This window comes from Oncorhynchus mykiss, chromosome 5 (genome assembly GCF_013265735.2).
Source record: "Oncorhynchus mykiss isolate Arlee chromosome 5, USDA_OmykA_1.1, whole genome shotgun sequence".
Classification (NCBI taxonomy): domain Eukaryota; kingdom Metazoa; phylum Chordata; class Actinopteri; order Salmoniformes; family Salmonidae; genus Oncorhynchus; species Oncorhynchus mykiss.
Genome location: NC_048569.1, coordinates 6,451,159 through 6,471,478, shown reverse-complemented (window position 1 = coordinate 6,471,478; position 20,320 = coordinate 6,451,159). Strand labels below are relative to the sequence as shown.

General features: G+C 47.4%; 1 protein-coding gene across 4 annotated transcripts in view; it reads left to right on the top strand.

Moving 5' to 3' along the window:
* The window catches only part of LOC110524940 (phospholipid-transporting ATPase IC), a 47,025-nt gene that overhangs the window by 12,812 nt on the left and 13,893 nt on the right, over nt 1-20,320 (top strand). For all 4 annotated transcript variants that reach the window (XM_036976661.1, XM_036976663.1, XM_036976662.1 and 1 more), the window contains 17 exons: nt 3,759-3,939; nt 4,874-4,971; nt 9,180-9,293; nt 10,815-10,913; nt 11,456-11,517; nt 12,077-12,149; nt 12,359-12,429; nt 13,005-13,087; nt 14,002-14,160; nt 14,294-14,382; nt 16,003-16,193; nt 16,639-16,847; nt 17,452-17,495; nt 17,795-17,951; nt 18,293-18,481; nt 18,844-18,956; nt 19,247-19,411. In XM_036976661.1, coding sequence (XP_036832556.1) covers nt 3,786-3,939; nt 4,874-4,971; nt 9,180-9,293; nt 10,815-10,913; nt 11,456-11,517; nt 12,077-12,149; nt 12,359-12,429; nt 13,005-13,087; nt 14,002-14,160; nt 14,294-14,382; nt 16,003-16,193; nt 16,639-16,847; nt 17,452-17,495; nt 17,795-17,951; nt 18,293-18,481; nt 18,844-18,956; nt 19,247-19,411 — 2,070 coding nt within the window. In that variant the 5' untranslated portion in view covers nt 3,759-3,785. The remainder of the gene's footprint in view (nt 1-3,758; nt 3,940-4,873; nt 4,972-9,179; nt 9,294-10,814; nt 10,914-11,455; nt 11,518-12,076; nt 12,150-12,358; nt 12,430-13,004; nt 13,088-14,001; nt 14,161-14,293; nt 14,383-16,002; nt 16,194-16,638; nt 16,848-17,451; nt 17,496-17,794; nt 17,952-18,292; nt 18,482-18,843; nt 18,957-19,246; nt 19,412-20,320) is intronic.

The following is a 20,320-nucleotide window of genomic DNA, read 5'->3' as shown; positions in this document are numbered from 1 at the left end:
CTCTCCAATTCAGCTCTCTCTCCAATTCAGCTCTCTCTCCAATTCAGCTCTCTCTCCAATTCAGCTCTCTCTCCAATTCAGCTCTCTCCATTTCAGCTCTCTCATTTGTTGCCAAAGTGAACATGTTATAACACGATATATGAGTCTTTCCCAATATCACAACCTTTCGCAATAAAACAAGTCATTCTCTAAAAAGATTCAAAGTAGGCAGCGTAAATAGAGACGTTTGAGTCTTTTCACAATATTGAAATATTGAAGTAGGCATCGTTAATAAATGACCTCAGTTGATTTGTTCTGAAGATACAGGATTGTTTACATGGCACATTGACACAGTGGGCCATACAGTCATGACAGTGTAGAACAATAGGAGACCTATATGTGGTGAAATAGAGGCAAGGGGCGTGGTTGTAGAGATGTGCAGAGTCATCTTGTGACCAGAACATGGAGACAATCAATACTTTTTATTGTCCATTGGTTAGAACGGAAATGTGTTTTTCCTGCTTCTCCCAACACCTCGCAGTGCAGCACCCCCCCCCCCCCCCCCCCCCTGGGTGGAGAGCAATTGTGCCTTGCCTTGCTCAAGAGCACAATGGCAGGAGATGGTACATGGGAGCCTTCCAGCTGCCAGTTCAGTCCCATACCCATTGTTGTGTTGTCCTGGCCTTGAACCATTGTAGACACCACACCCATGCATTGGTCCTGTAGTAGTCTAGCTTAGAGCAGTGTTTCCTGGTCATTGGTCCTGTAGTAGCCTAGCTTAGAGCAGTGTTTCCTGGTCATTGGTCCTGTAGTAGTCTAGCTTAGAGCAGTGTTTCCTGGTCCTGTAGTAGTCTAGCTTAGAGTAGTGTTTCCTGATCATTGGTCCTGTAGTAGCCTAGCTTAGAGCAGTGTTTCCTGGTCATTGGTCCTGTAGTAGTCTAGCTTAGAGCAGTGTTTCCTGATCCTGGTCCTGTAGTAGCCTAGCTTAGAGCAGTGTTTCCTGGTCCTGTAGTAGTCTAGCTTAGAGCAGTGTTTCCTGGTCCTGTAGTAGTCTAGCTTAGAGGAGTGTTTCCTGATCCTGGTCCTGTAGTAGTCTAGCTTAGAGCAGTGTTTCCTAATCCTGGTCCTGTAGTAGTCTAGCTTAGAGCAGTGTTTCCTGGTCCTGGTCCTGTAGTAGTCTAGCTTAGAGCAGTGTTTCCTGGTCCTGTAGTAGCCTAGCTTAGAGCAGTGTTTCCTGATCCTGGTCCTGTAGTAGTCTAGCTTAGAGGAGTGTTTCCTGATCCTGGTCCTGTAGTAGTCTAGCTTAGAGGAGTGTTTCCTGGTCCTGTAGTAGTCTAGCTTAGAGCAGTGTTTCCTGGTCCTGTAGTAGCCTAGCTTAGAGCAGTGTTTCCTGATCCTGGTCCTGTAGTAGCCTAGCTTAGAGCAGTGTTTCCTGATCCTGGTCCTGTAGTAGTCTAGCTTAGAGCAGTGTTTCCTGGTCCTGTAGTAGCCTAGCTTAGAGCAGTGTTTCCTGGTCCTGTAGTAGCCTAGCTTAGAGCAGTGTTTCCTGGTCATTGGTCCTGTAGTAGTCTAGCTTAGAGGAGTGTTTCCTGATCCTGGTCCTGTAGTAGTCTAGCTTAGAGGAGTGTTTCCTGGTCCTGTAGTAGTCTAGTTTAGAGGAGTGTTTCCTGGTCCTGTAGTAGTCTAGTTTAGAGCAGTGTTTCCTGGTCCTGTAGTAGTCTAGCTTAGAGCAGTGTTTCCTGATCCTGGTCCTGTAGTAGTCTAGCTTAGAGCAGTGTTTCCTGATCCTGGTCCTGTAGTAGTCTAGCTTAGAGCAGTGTTTCCTGATCCTGGTCCTGTAGTAGTCTATCTTAGAGGAGTGTTTCCTGATCCTGGTCCTGTAGTAGTCTAGCTTAGAGCAGTGTTTCCTGGTCATTGGTCCTGTAGTAGTCTAGCTTAGAGGAGTGTTTCCTGATCCTGGTCCTGTAGTAGTCTATCTTAGAGGAGTGTTTCCTGATCCTGGTCCTGTAGTAGTCTAGCTTAGAGCAGTGTTTCCTGGTCATTGGTCCTGTAGTAGTCTAGCTTAGAGAAGTGTTTCCTGATCCTGGTCCTGTAGTAGTCTAACTTAGAGCAGTGTTTCCTGATCCTGATCCTGTAGTAGTCTAGCTTAGAGCAGTGTTTCCTGGTCCTGTAGTAGTCTATCTTAGATGAGTGTTTCCTGATCCTGGTCCTGTAGTAGTCTAGCTTAGAGCAGTGTTTCCTGGTCATTGGTCCTGTAGTAGTCTAGCTTAGAGGAGTGTTTCCTGATCCTGGTCCTGTAGTAGTCTAGCTTAGAGCAGTGTTTCCTGGTCATTGGTCCTGTAGTAGTCTAGCTTAGAGAAGTGTTTCCTGATCCTGGTCCTGTAGTAGTCTAACTTAGAGCAGTGTTTCCTGATCCTGATCCTGTAGTAGTCTAGCTTAGAGCAGTGTTTCCTGGTCCTGTAGTAGTCTAGCTTAGAGGAGTGTTTCCTGATCCTGGTCCTGTAGTAGTCTAGCTTAGTGCAGTGTTTCCTGGTCCTGTAGTAGTCTAGCTTAGAGCAGTGTATCCTGATCCTGTAGTAGTCTAGCTTAGAGCAGTGTTTCCTGGTCCTGTAGTAGTCTAGCTTAGAGCACTACACATCTGATTTAAATCGTCAAAGCTTGATGTGTTGATCATCTGAATCAGCATGTAGTAGTGTAGTAGTAATGTAGTGTCAGGACAAAGGAAGGTGTACCCCTTTAGCTACCCAGGACCAGGGTTGAGAAAAAAAGGTTGGAGAACCCGACCAGCAGCTGTAAGGTTGCTGGTTTAAGCCCCGGGCCGGGCAACGCCAAATAACTCCTTGTCTTAAACCAAGTGGTTAAAAGACCTTGGTGCCAAAAGGCTTACCCTGAGTCAACTTATTAGATACACCCGTCTAGTACAAGGTCCGGACTCCAGAACACCCTGAATTCTTTGAGGTATGTTAACGTTGCTCAATTGGTATCAAGGGACCTAACGTGTGCCCTGAAAACATTCCCTACACCATTACACCACCACCAGCCCCTACCGTTGACACCAGGCAAGATGGGGCTACGGACTCCTGCTGTTTACGCCCAAATCCTGACTCTGCCATCAGCATGACGCAACAGGAACTGGGATTCGTTGGACTGTGCAATTTATTTTTTCACTACAATTGTCCAGTGTTGGTGATCGCGTGCCCACTAGGAGCCACTTCTTGTTTTTAGCTGATAGGAGTGGAACCCGGTGTGGTCGCCTGCTGCAATAGCACATCCGTGATAAGGACAGGCGAGATGCCGTTCTGCACACCACTGTTGCACTGTGCTGTTATTTGTCTGTCTGTAGGCGGGCCTGTTAGCGTGCACGATTCTTGCCAGTCTCCTTCCACCTCTCATCAACAAGCTGTTTTTACCCAGAGGACTGCCGCTGACTGGATGTTGTTTTGTTTGTCGCACCATTCTCTGTAAACCCTAGACACTGTCGTGTGTGTGTGTGACACTAGTGTGTGTGCATGCTGTTTCTGAGATGCAGTTAATTTATGAACTCAAAGTAGCCGGCTGACAATGACTGTTATTGGCTATATGGCCGACAACTGGTGCTTGTAGATAACACTGGTGGTTTGTCCTACTCCTTCGTTGACCAAATCCACATGGCATTAGATTCTCTCTCACCACAATTAGACAACACATTAGTTTCTGTTTGTTCAAAGACTGGTAAAGGGAAATTAAACAATGGTAAAAATAATCTCTCTTTTCCCCCCCCCCCCCCCCCCCCCCCCCAGTGAGCGACCTTCAGACGTCTCATTACCATGAGTCGGGAGCGATCAGACTCCCAGGGGTCACTGGGCCCTGACGATGAGGTCATGCCGTACAGTGACGACGAGACGGATGATGAGTTGGACCCCGGCTCAGACGAAGAGGGGCCCCCGGGGGGACCGCAGCCTGAAGAGATCAAGAGCACCGGTGAGAGCCTGGGAGCAGACACTAGAGAATAGCTGCAGAACACACACACACACACAGCCACACAAACACCTCTTCCATTAGACAATCTGAGAACACACCAATGAGGCGCTAGCTTTTGATTTGTTTAGAAATTTACCAGTTTCACCATTCAAGCATATTCCCTCTGACTCTCTGTTGGTCTGTTTCCAGAGTGTCTGTTTCTAGAGTCTGGCTGTCTGTCTGGCTGTCTGTATCCAGAGTCTGGCTGTCTGTCTGGCTGTCTGTTTCTAGAGTATGGCTGTCTGTTTCTAGAGTCTGGCTGTCTGTTGGTCTGTTTCTAGAGTCTGACTGTCTGTCTGGCTGTCTGTTTCTAGAGTCTGGCTGTCTGTTTCTAGAGTCTGGCTGTCTGTTTCTAGAGTCTGGCTGTCTGTTTCTAGAGTCTGGCTGTCTGTTTCTAGAGTCTGGCTGTCTGTTTCTAGAGTCTGGCTGTCTGTTTCTAGAGTCTGGCTGTCTGTTTCTAGAGTCTGGCTGTCTGTTTCTAGAGTCTGGCTGTCTGTTTCTAGAGTCTGGCTGTCTGTTTCTAGAGTCTGGCTGTCTGTTTCTAGAGTCTGGCTGTCTGTTTCTAGAGTCTGGCTGTCTGTTTCTAGAGTCTGGCTGTCTGTTTCCAGAGTCTGGCTGTCTGTCTGGCTGTCTGTTTCTAGAGTCTGGCTGTCTGTTTCTAGAGTCTGGCTGTCTGTTTCTAGAGTCTGGCTGTCTGTTTCTAGAGTCTGGCTGTCTGTCTGGCTGTCTGTTTCTAGAGTCTGGCTGTCTGTTTCTAGAGTCTGGCGTTCTGACTGTCTGTTTCTAGAGTCTGGCTGTCTGTTGGTCTGTTTCTAGAGTGTGACTGTCTGTTGGTGTGTTTCCAGAGTCTGGCTGTCTATTTCTAGAGTCTGACTGTCTGTTGGTGTGTTTCCAGAGTCTGGTTGGAGTGTCAAAGCGAACGACAGAGCCTTCTGTAACCTGCCAGAGTTTCAGAAAAAATACCTTTTGTGTCTCAAGAAGAGCAAGTACGCAGTAAGTCACCTCTCTCCCGGTTCCACCATTAGAAATCATATTATTTCACCCCTAGCTGCTGATTCAGACATGGGCCGTGTTCATTAGGCCAATGGAAAAACAAGTGTTGCTTATTGGAGAAGTTCAGACATAGTAGCTGACTGTCTTGAGCCTAATGAACACAACCTTCATCTCATCTTTTTCTATCTAAATATTTACTGACAACAGCAGGTTGTGTCGGAGTAATGACAGCTGCTGGTAGGTAGGGCAACCATTTTTAAAGGTAGAAACTAAGGCAGAAACCCAGCCCTGTCATGTGCTTTGGTGGTTTTACGTTTGTGGACAGTCTAAATAAAATCTACCTATGCAATGGCTCAACACGAGGGTTTGTTTAACGTCAAGATTTCATCCTTTTGGATCACCTCATACACTACTTTTTTTTCCATTCCATTGTCGTCATTGTTGGCGCCGTATCGGATACAGTGCGTCACGGACGGTGAGTTAATTCTACTTCCTCTTCGCTCTGCTGATACGTGTGTCTCATAGGCTGGCCATTTCCTGTGCTGCCTGGACCATATTCAAAGGGAAGGTTATTTTTTTTTAGTACAGCTTCTTCAAATACACAGACTTTGGGTTGAAAATTACTCTTTATTTATCAGTGACTGGGCAGACTGTACCAGGACAGGACTCCTGGTTAGTCTGTGGTCAAATCAAACTTTATTTGTCACGTGCGCCAAATACAACAACAACCAACAACAACAACAACCTTAGAGTGAAATGCTTCCTTTATAAGCCCTGATCCAACAGTGCAATTTTTAAGTAAAAAATGGATATTAGGTAAACAATAGATAAGTAGCGAGGCTATATACAGGGTGTTACGGTACAGAGTCAATGTGGAGGCTATATACAGGGGGTACCGGTACATAGACAATGTGGAGACTATATACAGGGTGTTACGGTACAGAGTCAATGTGGAGGCTATATACAGGGTGTTACGGTACAGAGTCAATGTGGAGACTATATACAGGGGGGTACCAGTACAGAGTCAATGTGGAGGCTATATACAGGGGGTACCGGTACAGAGTCAATGTGGAGGCTATATACAGGGTGTTACGGTACTGAGTCAATGTGGAGGCTATATACAGGGGGTACCGGTACTGAGTCAATGTGGAGGCTATATACAGATGGTACCGGTACAGAGTCAATGTGGAGGCTATATACAGATGGTACCGGTACAGAGTCAATGTGGAGACTATATACAGGGTGTTACGGTACTGAGTCAATGTGGAGGCTATATACAGGGTGTTACGGTACTGAGTCAATGTGGAGGCTATATACAGGGGGTACCGGTACTGAGTCAATGTGGAGGCTATATACAGATGGTACCGGTACAGAGTCAATGTGGAGGCTATATACAGGGTGTTACGGTACTGAGTCAATGTGGAGGCTATATACAGGGGGTACCGGTACTGAGTCAATGTGGAGGCTATATACAGGGTGTTACGGTACAGAGTCCATGTGCGAGGGCTTATTGAGGTAACATGTACATTAATGTGTAGTTAAAGTGACTATGCATAGATTATAAACAGAGAGTAATAGCAGCAGCGTAGAAGAGGGGTTGGCGGGGAGGGGTTTGAGGGGTTGGCGGGGAGGGGTTGGCGGGGAGGGGTTTGAGGGGTTGGCGGGGAGGGGTTTGAGGGGTTGGCGGGGAGGGGTTTGAGGGGGAGGGGTTGGCGGGGAGGGGTTTGAGGGGTTGGCGGGGAGGGGTTTGAGGGGTTGGCGGGGAGGGGTTTGAGGGGTTGGCGGGGAGGGGTTTGAGGGGTTGGCGGGGAGGGGTTTGAGGGGTTGGCGGGGAGGGGTTGGCGGGGAGGGGTTTGAGGGGTTGGCGGGGAGGGGTTGGCGGGGAGGGGTTTGAGGGGTTGGCGGGGAGGGGTTGGCGGGGAGGGGTTTGAGGGGTTGGCGGGGAGGGGTTTGAGGGGTTGGCGGGGAGGGGTTGGCGGGGAGGGGTTTGAGGGGTTGGCGGGGAGGGGTTTGAGGGGTTGGCGGGGAGGGGTTGGCGGGGAGGGGTTTGAGGGGTTGGCGGGGAGGGGTTTGAGGGGTTGGCGGGGAGGGGTTTGAGGGGTTGGCGGGGAGGGGTTGGCGGGGAGGGGTTTGAGGGGTTGGCGGGGAGGGGTTTGAGGGGTTGGCGGGGAGGGGTTTGAGGGGTTGGCGGGGAGGGGTTTGAGGGGTTGGCGGGGAGGGGTTGGCGGGGAGGGGTTTGAGGGGTTGGCGGGGAGGGGTTTGAGGGGTTGGCGGGGAGGGGTTGGCGGGGAGGGGTTTGAGGGGTTGGCGGGGAGGGGTTTGAGGTGGTGGCGTGGAGGGGTTTGAGGGGTTGGCGGCGAGGGGTTTGAGGGGGTTGGCGGGGAGGGGTTTGAGGGGTTGGCGGGGAGGGGTTGGCGGGGAGGGGTTTGAGGTGGTGGCGTGGAGGGGTTTGAGGGGTTGGCGGGGAGGGGTTTGAGGGGTTGGCGGGGAGGGGTTGGCGGGGAGGGGTTTGAGGGGTTGGCGGGGAGGGGTTTGAGGGGTTGGCGGGGAGGGGTTTGAGGGGGTTGGCGGGGAGGGGTTTGAGGGGTTGGCGGGGAGGGGTTTGAGGGGGTTGGCGGGGAGGGGTTTGAGGGGTTGGCGGGGAGGGGTTGGCGGGGAGGGGTTTGAGGGGTTGGCGGGGAGGGGTTTGAGGGGTTGGCGGGGAGGGGTTTGAGGTGGTGGCGGCGAGGGGTTTGAGGGGTTGGCGGCGAGGGGTTTGAGGGGTTGGCGGCGAGGGGTTTGAGGGGGTTGGCGGGGAGGGGTTTGAGGGGTTGGCGGGGAGGGGTTGGCGGGGAGGGGTTTGAGGGGTTGGCGGGGAGGGGTTGGCGGGGAGGGGTTTGAGGGGTTGGCGGGGAGGGTTTTGAGGGGTTGGCGGGGAGGGGTTTGAGGGGGTTGGCGGGGAGGGGTTTGAGGGGTTGGCGGGGAGGGGTTGGCGGGGAGGGGTTTGAGGGGTTGGCGGGGAGGGGTTTGAGGTGGTGGCGTGGAGGGGTTTGAGGGGTTGGCGGCGAGGGGTTTGAGGGGGTTGGCGGGGAGGGGTTTGAGGGGTTGGCGGGGAGGGGTTTGAGGGGTTGGCGGGGAGGGGTTGGCGGGGAGGGGTTTGAGGGGTTGGCGGGGAGGGGTTTGAGGGGTTGGCGGGGAGGGGTTTGAGGGGGTTGGCGGGGAGGGGTTTGAGGGGGTTGGCGGGGAGGGGTTTGAGGGGTTGGCGGGGAGGGGTTGGCGGGGAGGGGTTTGAGGTGGTGGCGTGGAGGGGTTTGAAGTGGTGGCGTGGAGGGGTTTGAGGGGTTGGCGGCGAGGGGTTTGAGGGGGTTGGCGGGGAGGGGTTTGAGGGGGTTGGCGGGGAGGGGTTTGAGTGGGTGGCGGGGAGGGGTTTGAGGGGGTTGGCGGGGTTGGCGGGGAGGGGTTTGAGTGGGTGGCGGGGAGGGGTTTGAGTGGGTGGCGGGGAGGGGTTTGAGTGGGTGGCGGGGAGGGGTTTGAGTGGGTGGCGGGGAGGGGTTTGAGTGTTGTAGATGCAGGGTTACATCCAAAATGGCACCCTATTCCCCTAGAAACACTAAACTACTTATGGGCCCTGGTCAAAAGTAGGGCACTATATAGGGAATGGGATGCCAATTGGGACTGGAGTGGACACACATTTTGTTTTTGTCGGATCATTTGCCTCCTTCTCTCAATACTGTGGCTGCAGTTTGTTTATGTAAATGATCCTCGGCCTACCAGCAGCACTGAAAGCTCCATTTAGTTTGACTGAGAAGGTGTTGGGAAGGAGAGAGAGAGAGAGAGAGAGAGAGAGAGACAGAGAGAGAAACTCTGAGTGTGTCGAGTAACACTCTTTGCCCTTCCTTGTCATTGCCAAATGTCAGGTCAGGCCATTTGACACAGACATGGAGTGGATTCGTTTAAGACACCAACTACCTTCCATTTTTTAAATATATATTTTGTTTTCATTGTTCGAGTGGCCACTCGAGTGTTTGGTCAATATAATGGATAACCTGTGTTCATACATGATAACTGTTGTTTGTTAGTCATGTGATATCTCAATTGGCCCGAGAGGGGGGCGGGTTGAAGGGGGGCAGGGAGGCGCTGCATCATTCTTGGAGGGGGGGTTGTCATGTTTACTGTTGCCTTGTTTTTGACCATGTTTGTGTACTTGTCCTCCCTTGTATTGTTTGTAGGGGAATGGAATCAAGACGTACAAATATAACGCCTTGACGTTCATCCCACTGAATCTGTTCGAGCAGTTCAAACGAGTTGCCAACCTTTACTTCCTGGCCCTGCTCATCCTACAGGTCAGTCTGCTGAAGACACCGCTGTGTTACACCCTTTGTTACACCGCTGTGCTACACCGCTGTGCTACACCCTGTGCTACACCGCTGTGCTACACCCTGTGCTACACCGCTGTGCTACACCCTGTGTTACACCCTGTGTTACACCCTGTGCTACACCCTGTGCTACACCGCTGTGCTACACCGCTGTGCTACACCGCTGTGCTACACCCTGTGCTACACCCTGTGCTACATCCTGTGCTACACCGCTGTGCTACACCGCTGTGCTACACCGCTGTGCTACACCCTGTGCTACACCCTGTGCTACATCCTGTGTTACACCCTGTGTTACACCCTGTGTTACACCCTGTGTTACACCCTGTGCTACACCCTGTGCTACACCCTGTTCTACACCCTGTGCTACACCCTGTGCTACACCCTGTGCTACACCCTGTGTTACACTCTGTGCTACACCCTGTGCTACACCCTGTGCTACACCCTGTGTTACACCCTGTGTTACACCCTGTGCTACATACTTACTGATTTACAAGCACCTTCAGCGGTAGACGGTGGGGTTCCACTAACCGCAAAGAGTCTTCTGTGAGACATCCCAACTTATACTACACTATGGATGGATGGAAGGATTGCGATTGGCTTGTTTTATTGCGAGCAGTTTAAATGAATTTACATAAATGTAAAATGCGATGTAAATACTGACACATCATTATATAACATATAATGGCCCTGGCCTGAGCAGTGAGTGATGAAGCGTTATTGGACAGCAGAAGGGGGTGGGGGGGGGTGGGGGTTAAATTGTGTTTAGCCCCCCCCCCCCCCCCTCAGTTTAAACTTTCACCCCCATAGTTTTACTTTTATGTCTGTATATAAAAAAATACAAATAATTGAGTGACAGGTTGGCACACAAATAATCTGTATCTGCGCTGTGTTAGCACAATGGACAGAGCGGTCTCTGTGTGTGTTGGGAGGGAATGCAAAGACACTAAGGCGGTCAGGTATGACTCCTTTGGGTTCCCGTAGTCCCCCCCCCCCCCCCCACACACCGATTTCAACTGGCCCCTTAGTCACTTCATCCTGGCACTGGGTTCACAGGTCCGGATGGAACAATAGGCTAGAAATGGTTGCACTTTCCTTTCTTCCCTCATCATCAGATTATTACTGTGATCACGGCTGCCTTGAATCCTCTGAACATGTTTGATTGAATGATGAAGTGATAGTTTCTGTGATATTAATTTGTAACAATGTTTTTATTTCCTTTTAATATATTATTATTATTATTATTATTATTATTATTATTATTATTATTATTATTATTATTTTTCTTGGGATCACCAGATTGGATTAGACATTAGATTGAATGTTAAAGTAACAGACTCTGATATTAATAATACACTCTAGGTATGACTCCTTTGGGTTCCCGTAGAAAGCGAGGGGAAAGACGAATCCTTTGAACCTGTTTGATTGAATGTTAAAGTAACAGACTCTGATATTAATAATACACTCTTGTGATTATTCCTCTCTCACCAGATTATTCCTGAGATCACCACGTTGCCTTGGTACACGACCTTAGTGCCTTTAGTTCTGGTGCTGGGAATCACAGCCATCAAAGACCTAGTGGACGATCTGGTGCGTGACTCATCCACTTCTCGCTGGCTACATCAATTCTTCACTCTTCTCCCAAAGTCTTGGCGCCGAAACGTGGTGTCCTATAGATCAGTAGTTCCCGACATTTTCCTTTTCCGGGGACCACCAAATCAACGTCAAAACCTCTTGAGGACCAGCTTTCGCAGAGTCGCGGAATTCTTTAACATTAAATATTTTAGAGGTCAAATTTCAGAATCGATGTTCTCAGCGAATGTAAACAGATTAAAGGTCTTTCATTACAGGTGGATTTTAGTTCAACACTTTTCATTGTATAAATTTAATTTACAATTGTTTATAACCTCCATTATTGTCCCAACTTATTATTTTTGGAGAAAATATATTTTTATATAATTTGCGGACCACCTGCAACTAAGAAAAAGTCCTCTTTTTATTTATGTATCTCTCCCCCCCCCCCCCCACCCCATTGTCATGTGCAGTACACTACATTTTGTTGTGAAGAGCTCACTGTGGTCCATTAGTGTAATTCTGAACCCTGGCTGGTGTTTTCTCTCCCCGTCTAATAGGCCCGCCACAGGATGGACAAGGAGATCAACAACAGGAAGTGTGATGTCCTCCTGGATGGCAGGTAATGAGGACGATGAACCATAGACATGGATAGATATGTACTTGGAATTGACCCTGCAGTGCCATTGAGGGCTTTCACCATTTTGAAGTAGTCGACTGGGTGGGACTTTCTATAGGTTAAGGAAGGATCACATGATTCCATCCAGGTCATCAGGAGGGATCAGCCAATGAATTATACTTATGCCGCCAACATTCTATAACTGCAGGTGGCAGTAAATCGCCATCCTTGGCTTTATACCTGTTCAAACAACAGCCTCCAGAGGGCAGTATGCACCCTTTCTGTTTGTTTACCAACTCATAGAAGTAGTAAAAGAAGAAGCTCTGAAACCATAATGGGACAGATGCAAAGAGGAGTCGTCTATCTAAGTCTATGGCGTGAACATAGAAACTAGAACAGTATTGTGTTCTGGATCTCCGTAGTGCAACAGTGTACCTTTTGTTATATCTTACATTGTTTATTGTATTGTCTGTGCTATGCATCAACAAGAGGAACTTCATGTTTTGAACATGACAAAGAATGGGGGGGGGGTAAAAATGACTGAAACTTTTTCCAAACCCAGGTTTCAAGAGTCGAAGTGGATGAACATCCATGTCGGTGATGTGGTTCGTTTGAAGAAAAATGATCACATCCCGGTAATGTCATTTATTTGTTCTGCGACTCGGGTTCCTTTTTAAAATTAAAAAAAATATATATATATATACTTTCAAACAATTTTGAAGGTTCTGAATTTACATTTCATAATGCATTATTCATTTGATTTAATTGAAACCAACCAGCCATTTTATAATTCAGTTCAAAAAAATTATTTCATCATTTAGTTTTTTTGTGTGTTTTTTTTTAGGCCGACATTCTGTTGTTGTCCAGTTCAAACCCCAACAGTCTTTGTTATGTGGAAACTGCCGAGCTCGATGGGTAAGATGTTCTCTAATACAAGTAAATGTATTGGCCTTCCTGTCCCAAACGGCATCCTATTTCTTATATATTCTATGTGCCCTAGTCAAAAGTAGGGCACTTTGAGCCCTATTGGTTTGGTCAAAAGTAGTGCACTATATAGGGAATATGTTGCCATTTGGGACACGGTCCAGGTCTTCAAACCTTGTTGTGTAATCTCACATTTCATAATGGGGTTGTCAACAACTGTTCCTTGATAACAGGAGAAATGACATTAACAGGACGTGCCTTTGTGTAAACATAAACATTTTAAGAGCTGAAGTTGGACTAAAAAAGGTTTTGCTGAGACTTGTTGTAGTCAGTCTGTTTTAAGCCTGTTGATTTTTAGATCGATAACCTTTTCGTTAATCAAACAATACTATCAAAAGGCTAACATGGTTTAGTTTCTTTAAATGTACAGATGCTCCCTAGCCTGAGTGCCAGTCTGTTTGTGCTAGCATGCCAAATAAGAGAGACCAGATCTGGGACTAAGATAGATGTTCCCGGCATACTGTAGAAGTCCACTGGAAAATGAAAGTATGTTTATTGATTTTCAGGGAAACCAACCTGAAGTTCAAGATGGGTCTGAAAGTAACAGACGAGAGACTGCAGGAGGAGGGCCAGCTGGCACAGTTTGACGGTAACATACTGCTGTACTGTAACTAGAGAAAACACATGTAGAGTATCACAATATTATTTTAGAGAGCGTGTACAGATGAGAGGGGAATCCTGAGATTCCTTTTAGTGTCTTCCGGATGTATTTGCAGTCGTAAACTACGGGGCACCCAGGATGGCAGTTATTGTTTGTCAAATATATCCTGTCTAGCTGTGCAGCTAGCTAGACTCTGCCTGGTCACGGTTTCCTTCACCACCCCCCCCAGCTATGATGGTGTGAGCATAGAAATAGAATGAGTAGAAAGGACTTGCGACACCTCATCATAACAAGTTCTGATACTGTTCCGCCCAGGATAGTGTGGTCACTGTTCCCTCATACAGCCAGGATAGTGTGGTCACTTCCCTTGTTCCCTCATACAGCCAGGATAGTGTGGTCACTGTTCCCTTATACAGCCAGGATAGTGTGGTCACTGTTCCCTTATACAGCCAGGATAGTGTGGTCACTGTTCCCTTGCCCCCTCTCATACAGCCAGGATAGTGTGGTCACTGTTCCCTTGCCCCCTCTCATACAGCCAGGATAGTGTTGTCACTGTTCCCTTATACAGCCAGGATAGTGGGGTCACTGTCCCCTCATACAGCCAGGATAGTGTGGTCACTTCCCTCATACAGCCAGGATAGTGTGGTCACTTCCCTCATACAGCCAGGATAGTGTGGCCACTGTTCCCTTATACAGCCAGGATAGTGTGGTCACTGTTCCCTCATACAGCCAGGATAGTGTGGTCACTGTTCCCTCATACAGCCAGGATAGTGTGGTCACTGTTCCCTTATACAGCCAGGATAGTGTGGTCACTGTTCCCTCATACAGCCAGGATAGTGTGGTCACTGTTCCCTCATACAGCCAGGATAGTGTTGTCACTGTTGTCTTGTTTCTCCGTACAGCCATGATAGTGTGTGAGGAGCCTAACAACCGTCTGGATAAGTTCACGGGGACCATGCGTTGGAGGAAAGACGAATTCCCTCTGGATCTGGACAATATGATGCTGAGAGGATGTAGGATCAGAAACACTGACGAGTGTCACGGACTGGTCATCTTCGCAGGTAAGAACACACTTTTCGGAACCAACGAACACACACCAACGACCACGGTCATGCAATATTGCAAATATTGCTGCCTTGGACTTAATCTCATCCAAACCCTTTACTCTTCTGTTTGTTCACCGTTCTGCTGTAGGCGCTGACACTAAAATCATGAGGAATGGGGGCAAGACCAGGTTCAAGAGGACTAAAATCGATGAGCTGATGAACTACATGGTGTATAGTGTAAGTGGTACACTCAATCACCCCCATCGCAATATTTCAGCCTGTATGAAATGAAGTCTCTTAATAACAGCCATCTACAGTGCCTTCAGAAAGCATTCATACTCCTTGACTTATTCTACATTTTGTTGCCACAGCCTGAATTCAAAATGGATTCATTTAATTGCTCAACCATCTACACACAATAGCCCATAATGACAAAGTGATTTTTTTTTTTACAAATATATTGAAAATGTAAATACAGATATCAAATTTTCCTTAGGTATTTACACCTCCTAAGTCAATACATGTTAGAATCATATTTGGCAGCGATTACAGCTGTGAGTCTTCTTGGTGAGTCTCTAAGAGCTTTTCACACCTGGATTGTGCAATATGAACCCATTTTTAAAAAATTCTTCAAGCTCTGCTAAATTGGTTGTTGATCATTGCTAGAATACATTTTCAGGTCTTGCCATAGATTTTCAAGTAGATTTAAGTCCAAACTGTAACTCTGCCACTCAGGAATATTCACTTTCTTCTTGGTAAGCAACTCCAGTGTATAGGTGGCCTTGTGTTTTAGGTAGTTGTCCTGCTGGAAGGTGAATTTGCCTGTGCTTAACTCTATTCCGTTTCTTTCGACCCTAAAAAGCTCCCTAATCCTCGCTGATGACAAGCTTACCCCATAACAAGCCACCACCAGGCTTGAAGATAAGAAGAGTGGTACTCAGTGATTGTATTTGCCCCAAACATAACACTTTGTATTGCTGTATTACTGTAGTGCCTTGTTGCAAATAGGATAGATGTTTTGGAATATTTTTCTATTCTGTACAGGCTTTCTTCTTTTCACTCTGTCATTTAGGTTACTATTGTGGAGGAACTATAATGTTGTTGATCCATTCTCTGTGTTCTCCTATCACAGCCATTAAACTCTGTAACTGTTTTAAAAGCACCATTGGCCTCATGGTGAAATCCCTGAGCGGTTTCCTTCCTCTCCGGCAACTGAGTTGGGAAGGGCACCTGTATCTTTGTAGTGACTGTGTGTATTGATACACCATCCAAAGTGTAATTAATAACTTCACCATGCTCAAAGGGCTATTCAATGTCTCCTTTATTTATGTTTACCCATCTACCAATAGGTGTCCTTTGCAAGGCATTGGAAAAACCTTGTGGTTGAATCTGTGTTTGAAATTCACTGCTGGACTGAGGGACCTTACAATTATCTGTATTATGTGTGTGTTACAGAGATGAGGCAGTCATTCAAAAATCATGTTTAACATTATTATTGCACACACAGTGAGTCCACGCAACTCGTTATGTAACTTGTAAAGCGAAGTGTGTATGCTTGCCATAACAAAGGGCTTCATTATACTTATTGACTCAAGACATTTCAGCTTTACATTTTTTATTAATTTGTTAATTCCACAACATTATGTGGGGTATTGTATGTAGGCCAGAGACACAATCTCAATTGAATAAATGTTTTAGTTGGGCTGTTTTAACACAAATAAAAAAAAATGTGGAGTCAGTCAAGGGGGTGTGAATACTCTCTCTGAAGGCTTTGTACATGCTTGATGATGGCTTGTGAGAATAGAGAGACAGTGGAAGAACTCCATCCAAAAGCTCATCCCTTCTTCCCTCCGCCAGATCTTTGTCATCCTGATCCTGGTGTGTGCTGGCCTGGCCATCGGAAACTCCTTCTGGTACGAGGAGGTAGGCAGCAGGGCCTGGTATCTGTATGACGGTAAGGACCAGACTGCTTCTTACAGAGGTTTCCTCAGCTTCTGGGGGTACATCATCGTGCTCAACACCATGGTTCCCATCTCCCTCTACGTCAGGTGAGTCGTCACAAAACCCAGGCTAGCTCGCACTTGTACCCTCCTATTACCCTCGATCTCAGAAGAGATGGTCGTTTCAGGATCAGCAATGGTCATATATCCAAGTTCCAATTATCCTAACACACAGACGTCAGTTTACCCGAGGCTAATGTCAGCAACCCAGAATCTCTCCTCTGGGCCAGCTGTGTTTTCGTCTGTTAGCAGAGACTAACCTGATGGAGAAGTAGAACAATGAATCTCTTGATCTAAGACTTGAAGTGTGTATTTGCTATCTCTACCTTCTACTTCCACAGACTTTATTAGACTTTATTACAGCTGTTTTAATCTTCTAGTTATCCTATTTTAACATGTAGAAAATGTGTTTCTGATGGGGGAAAAAAAGTCAACCTGGTTAATTTCTCCTAACCTGACTGTCATGATGTTATTTCCTCTACTTCCTGTCCAGTGTGGAAGTGATTCGTTTGGGCCAGTCGAAGTTCATCAACTGGGACCTTCAGATGTACTACCAGGAGAAAGACACGCCAGCCAAGGCCCGTACCACCACCCTCAACGAACAACTGGGTCAGATCGAGTACGTCTTCTCAGACAAGACCGGTACCCTCACGCAGAACATCATGGCCTTCAAGAAGTGCACCATCGCCGGACGCACCTTCGGTTAGGCAAATGTCCTTTCGCTTCTGACACCATGTATTGATGTGGCGGCAGGGTAGTGGTTAGAGTGTAGAGGCGGCAGGGTAGCCTAGTGGTTAGAGTGTAGAGGCGGCAGGGTAGCCTAGTGGTTAGAGTGTAGAGGCGGCAGGGTAGCCTAGTGGTTAGAGTGTAGAGGCGGCAGGGTAGCCTAGTGGTTGGAGTGTAGAGGCGGCAGGGTAGCCTAGTGGTTAGTGTTGTACTAGTAACCGGAAGGTTGCAAGTTCAAATCCCCGAGCTGACAAGGTACAAATATGTCGTTCTGCCCCTGAACAAGGCAGTTAACCCACTGTTCCTAGGCCGTCATTGAAAATAAGAATTTGTTCTTAACTGACTTGCCTAGTTAAATAAAGGTAAAATAAAAAATTGATAAGGAGAAGAGCAGAACATCTTCAGGAAGATAAAAATTGATAGGTTGTACAGAGCATTATGGGTACTGCAGTGTATCGTGCTAAACTTATATCCTGGCTTGGATGGACGTTCTGGTCCACTGCATTTGTGAAGATGCCTGTGTCATGACGTGTTACACGACAAAGTATAACAACGAACCAATACTTTTTCATTTTGCCAGGTGACCCCACCACTGCCGAGGGAGTGACTCTGAATCGTGGAAAGGTGAGGTTCACCATCCTATTCCGATTGTCACAGTGTAACATGACTGTTTCTGCTATTCAAAATGCTTTACATTTCAACACATGTTGCGAGAGATTACATTTAAAATAAAACTATTCGGGGTCAGTTTCCTGGACTCGGATCAAGCATAGTCCCAGACTAAAAAGCGTGTTCAATGGAGATTCCCCATTTGGAAGTGTTGTTAGTTCAGGACCTAGGTTTAATCTGGGTCCAGGAAACCGGCCTTCCGAGTATCTGTAGCATCGTCTTGATGGTCATTTCTTCCCCTCGGTACTTCACAGCCAGTGGATTTCAGCTGGAACAAGTACGCAGACAGCAAGTTTGAGTACCTTGATCATTCCCTGGTGGCCTGCATCCGGTCCAAGAAGGACAAAGAAACGCTGGAGTTCTTCAAGTTGCTGTCTCTGTGTCACACTGTCATGGTGGAGCAGAAAGAAGGTGAGCATTCGACAACCTGCATTCTAGTGATGCTAGAGGTCAAAGTTCAGACGTCACCGATTTATACGTAATGGGCTGGTAATCCCGGACACCGAAAAAGCCTGGTCCTTAACGGGGGAAAAAACATGCTCAATGGAGAATTTATTGAAAATCTTTCTTAGACCAGGATCGATCTTTATCTGTGTCTGGGGGAACCGGCCCAATATTTATTTAACAGGAACATACACAAACCGGTAGTCTTAGTTTAGTGTACTACAGACACCGATGAATAGTCTATAATACAGGTGTAACATAACCTCTGACCCCAGAGTTGATGTGCGTCTGTTGTCCTCAATCCTCAGATGAGTTGGTGTACCAGGCAGCCTCTCCTGACGAGGGAGCTCTGGTGACGGCTGCCAGGAACTTCGGTTTTGTGTTCCTGTCCCGTACCCAGGACACCATCACCATCAGCGAGATGGACCAGGAGATGACCTACGAGGTGTTGGCCCTGCTCGACTTTAACAGCGACCGCAAACGCATGTCCATCATCCGTGAGTGACTGTTTTAAGTCTGTGATCCCTGGGACTTATGTAGGGTTGAAAAACTCTGGATATTTTTGGAGTTCCCAGGTTTGTTGGAATTCCTAGTTGGAGAATTCCTTCCCTGTTTTATTCCTGATGAAATCCTCCAGCTGGTTACGATTTTTGGGGAACTTTGGGAAAGCTGGAATTTTGCAAAATTAGCCCTTTCACTGTGACCATCTCCCTAATGTGCTGTCTTCTCTCTCTCTCTCTCACTCACTCACTCACTCACTCACTCACTCACTCACTCACTCACTCACTCACTCACTCACTCACTCACTCACTCACTCACTCACTCACTCACTCTCTCACACACACACACACACACACAGTGAGGTTCCCCGATGGCCGGATCCGTTTGTACTGTAAAGGCGCAGACACGGTCATCTACGAACGCCTCTCTCCTAACTCCAGACACAAGGAAGTGACCCAGACTGCTCTGGATGTGAGTCAACAATATCTGTTCTGGGGTGTTTTTTTTAATATGGCAGGTGTGCCAAACTCCTTTTGCCCAGGGGCCACATTCTGACGTCATAGTTTGAGACCTCTGCTGTACGACTTTGAGCTTTGAACGTGGAGTTGCAGTGGCCTTAGTTTGACGTGTTGTTGAACTCTGAACTCATGAACTCTGAACTCATTGTGGTCACGTAACAAATTAAACTTGAGCTCAAATAGTTTCTAAAAAAAATAGACAATGCATGTTTTTCATTGGTGCATCATTCTCTTCCATTGTAGATCTTTGCCAACCAGACTCTCCGGACCCTGTGTTTGTGTTATAAGGATATCAGTAAGCAGGAGTTTGACGCCTGGGCTAAGAAGCACAAGGATGCCAGTGTTGCTATGGGCAACAGGGAGGCTGCTCTAGATCGAGTGTATGAACAGATTGAGAACAACCTCATGGTAGGACACACTCCAAATACTTCAATCAATCAAGTCACTTCTACAATGTAGAGGGCTGGCATTTTGGTCAGGATCGTTAAGATACAAGATGCCTCGGTCTTTACGTAAACTGTTTTTTTTTTTTTAACTGTTATTTTACCAGGTAAGTTGCCTGAACACATTCTCATTTACAGCACTGACCTGGGGAATAGTTTGTATTTGTGTTTATTATGGATCCCCATTAGTTCCTGCCAAGGCAGCAGCTACTCTTCCTGGGGTTTATTACGGATCCCCATTTAGTTCTTACCAAGGCAGCAGCTACTCTTCCTGGGTTTATTATGGATCCCCATTAGTTCTTACCAAGGCAGCAGCTACTCTTCCTGGGGTTTATTACGGATCCCCATTTAGTTCTTACCAAGGCAACAGCTACTCTTCCTGGGGTTTATTACGGATCCCCATTTAGTTCTTACCAAGGCAGCAGCTACTCTTCCTGGGGTTTATTACGGATCCCCATTTAGTTCTTACCAAGGCAGCAGCTACTCTTCCTGGGGTTTATTACGGATCCCCATTTAGTTCTTACCAAGGCAGCAGCTACTCTTCCTGGGGTTTATTACGGATCCCCATTTAGTTCTTACCAAGGCAGCAGCTACTCTTCCTGGGGTTTATTATGGATCCCCATTAGTTCCTGCCAAGGCAGCAGCTACTCTTCCTTGGGTTTATATTATGGATCCCCATTAGTTCCTGCCAAGGCAGCAGCTACTCTTCCTGGGGTTTATTACGGATCCCCATTAGTTCTTACCAAGGCAGCAGCTACTCTTCCTGGGGTTTATTATGGATCCCCATTTGTTCCTACCAAGGCAGCAGCTACTCTTCCTGGGGTTTATTATGGATCCCCATTAGTTCCTGCCAAGGCAGCAGCTACTCTTCCTG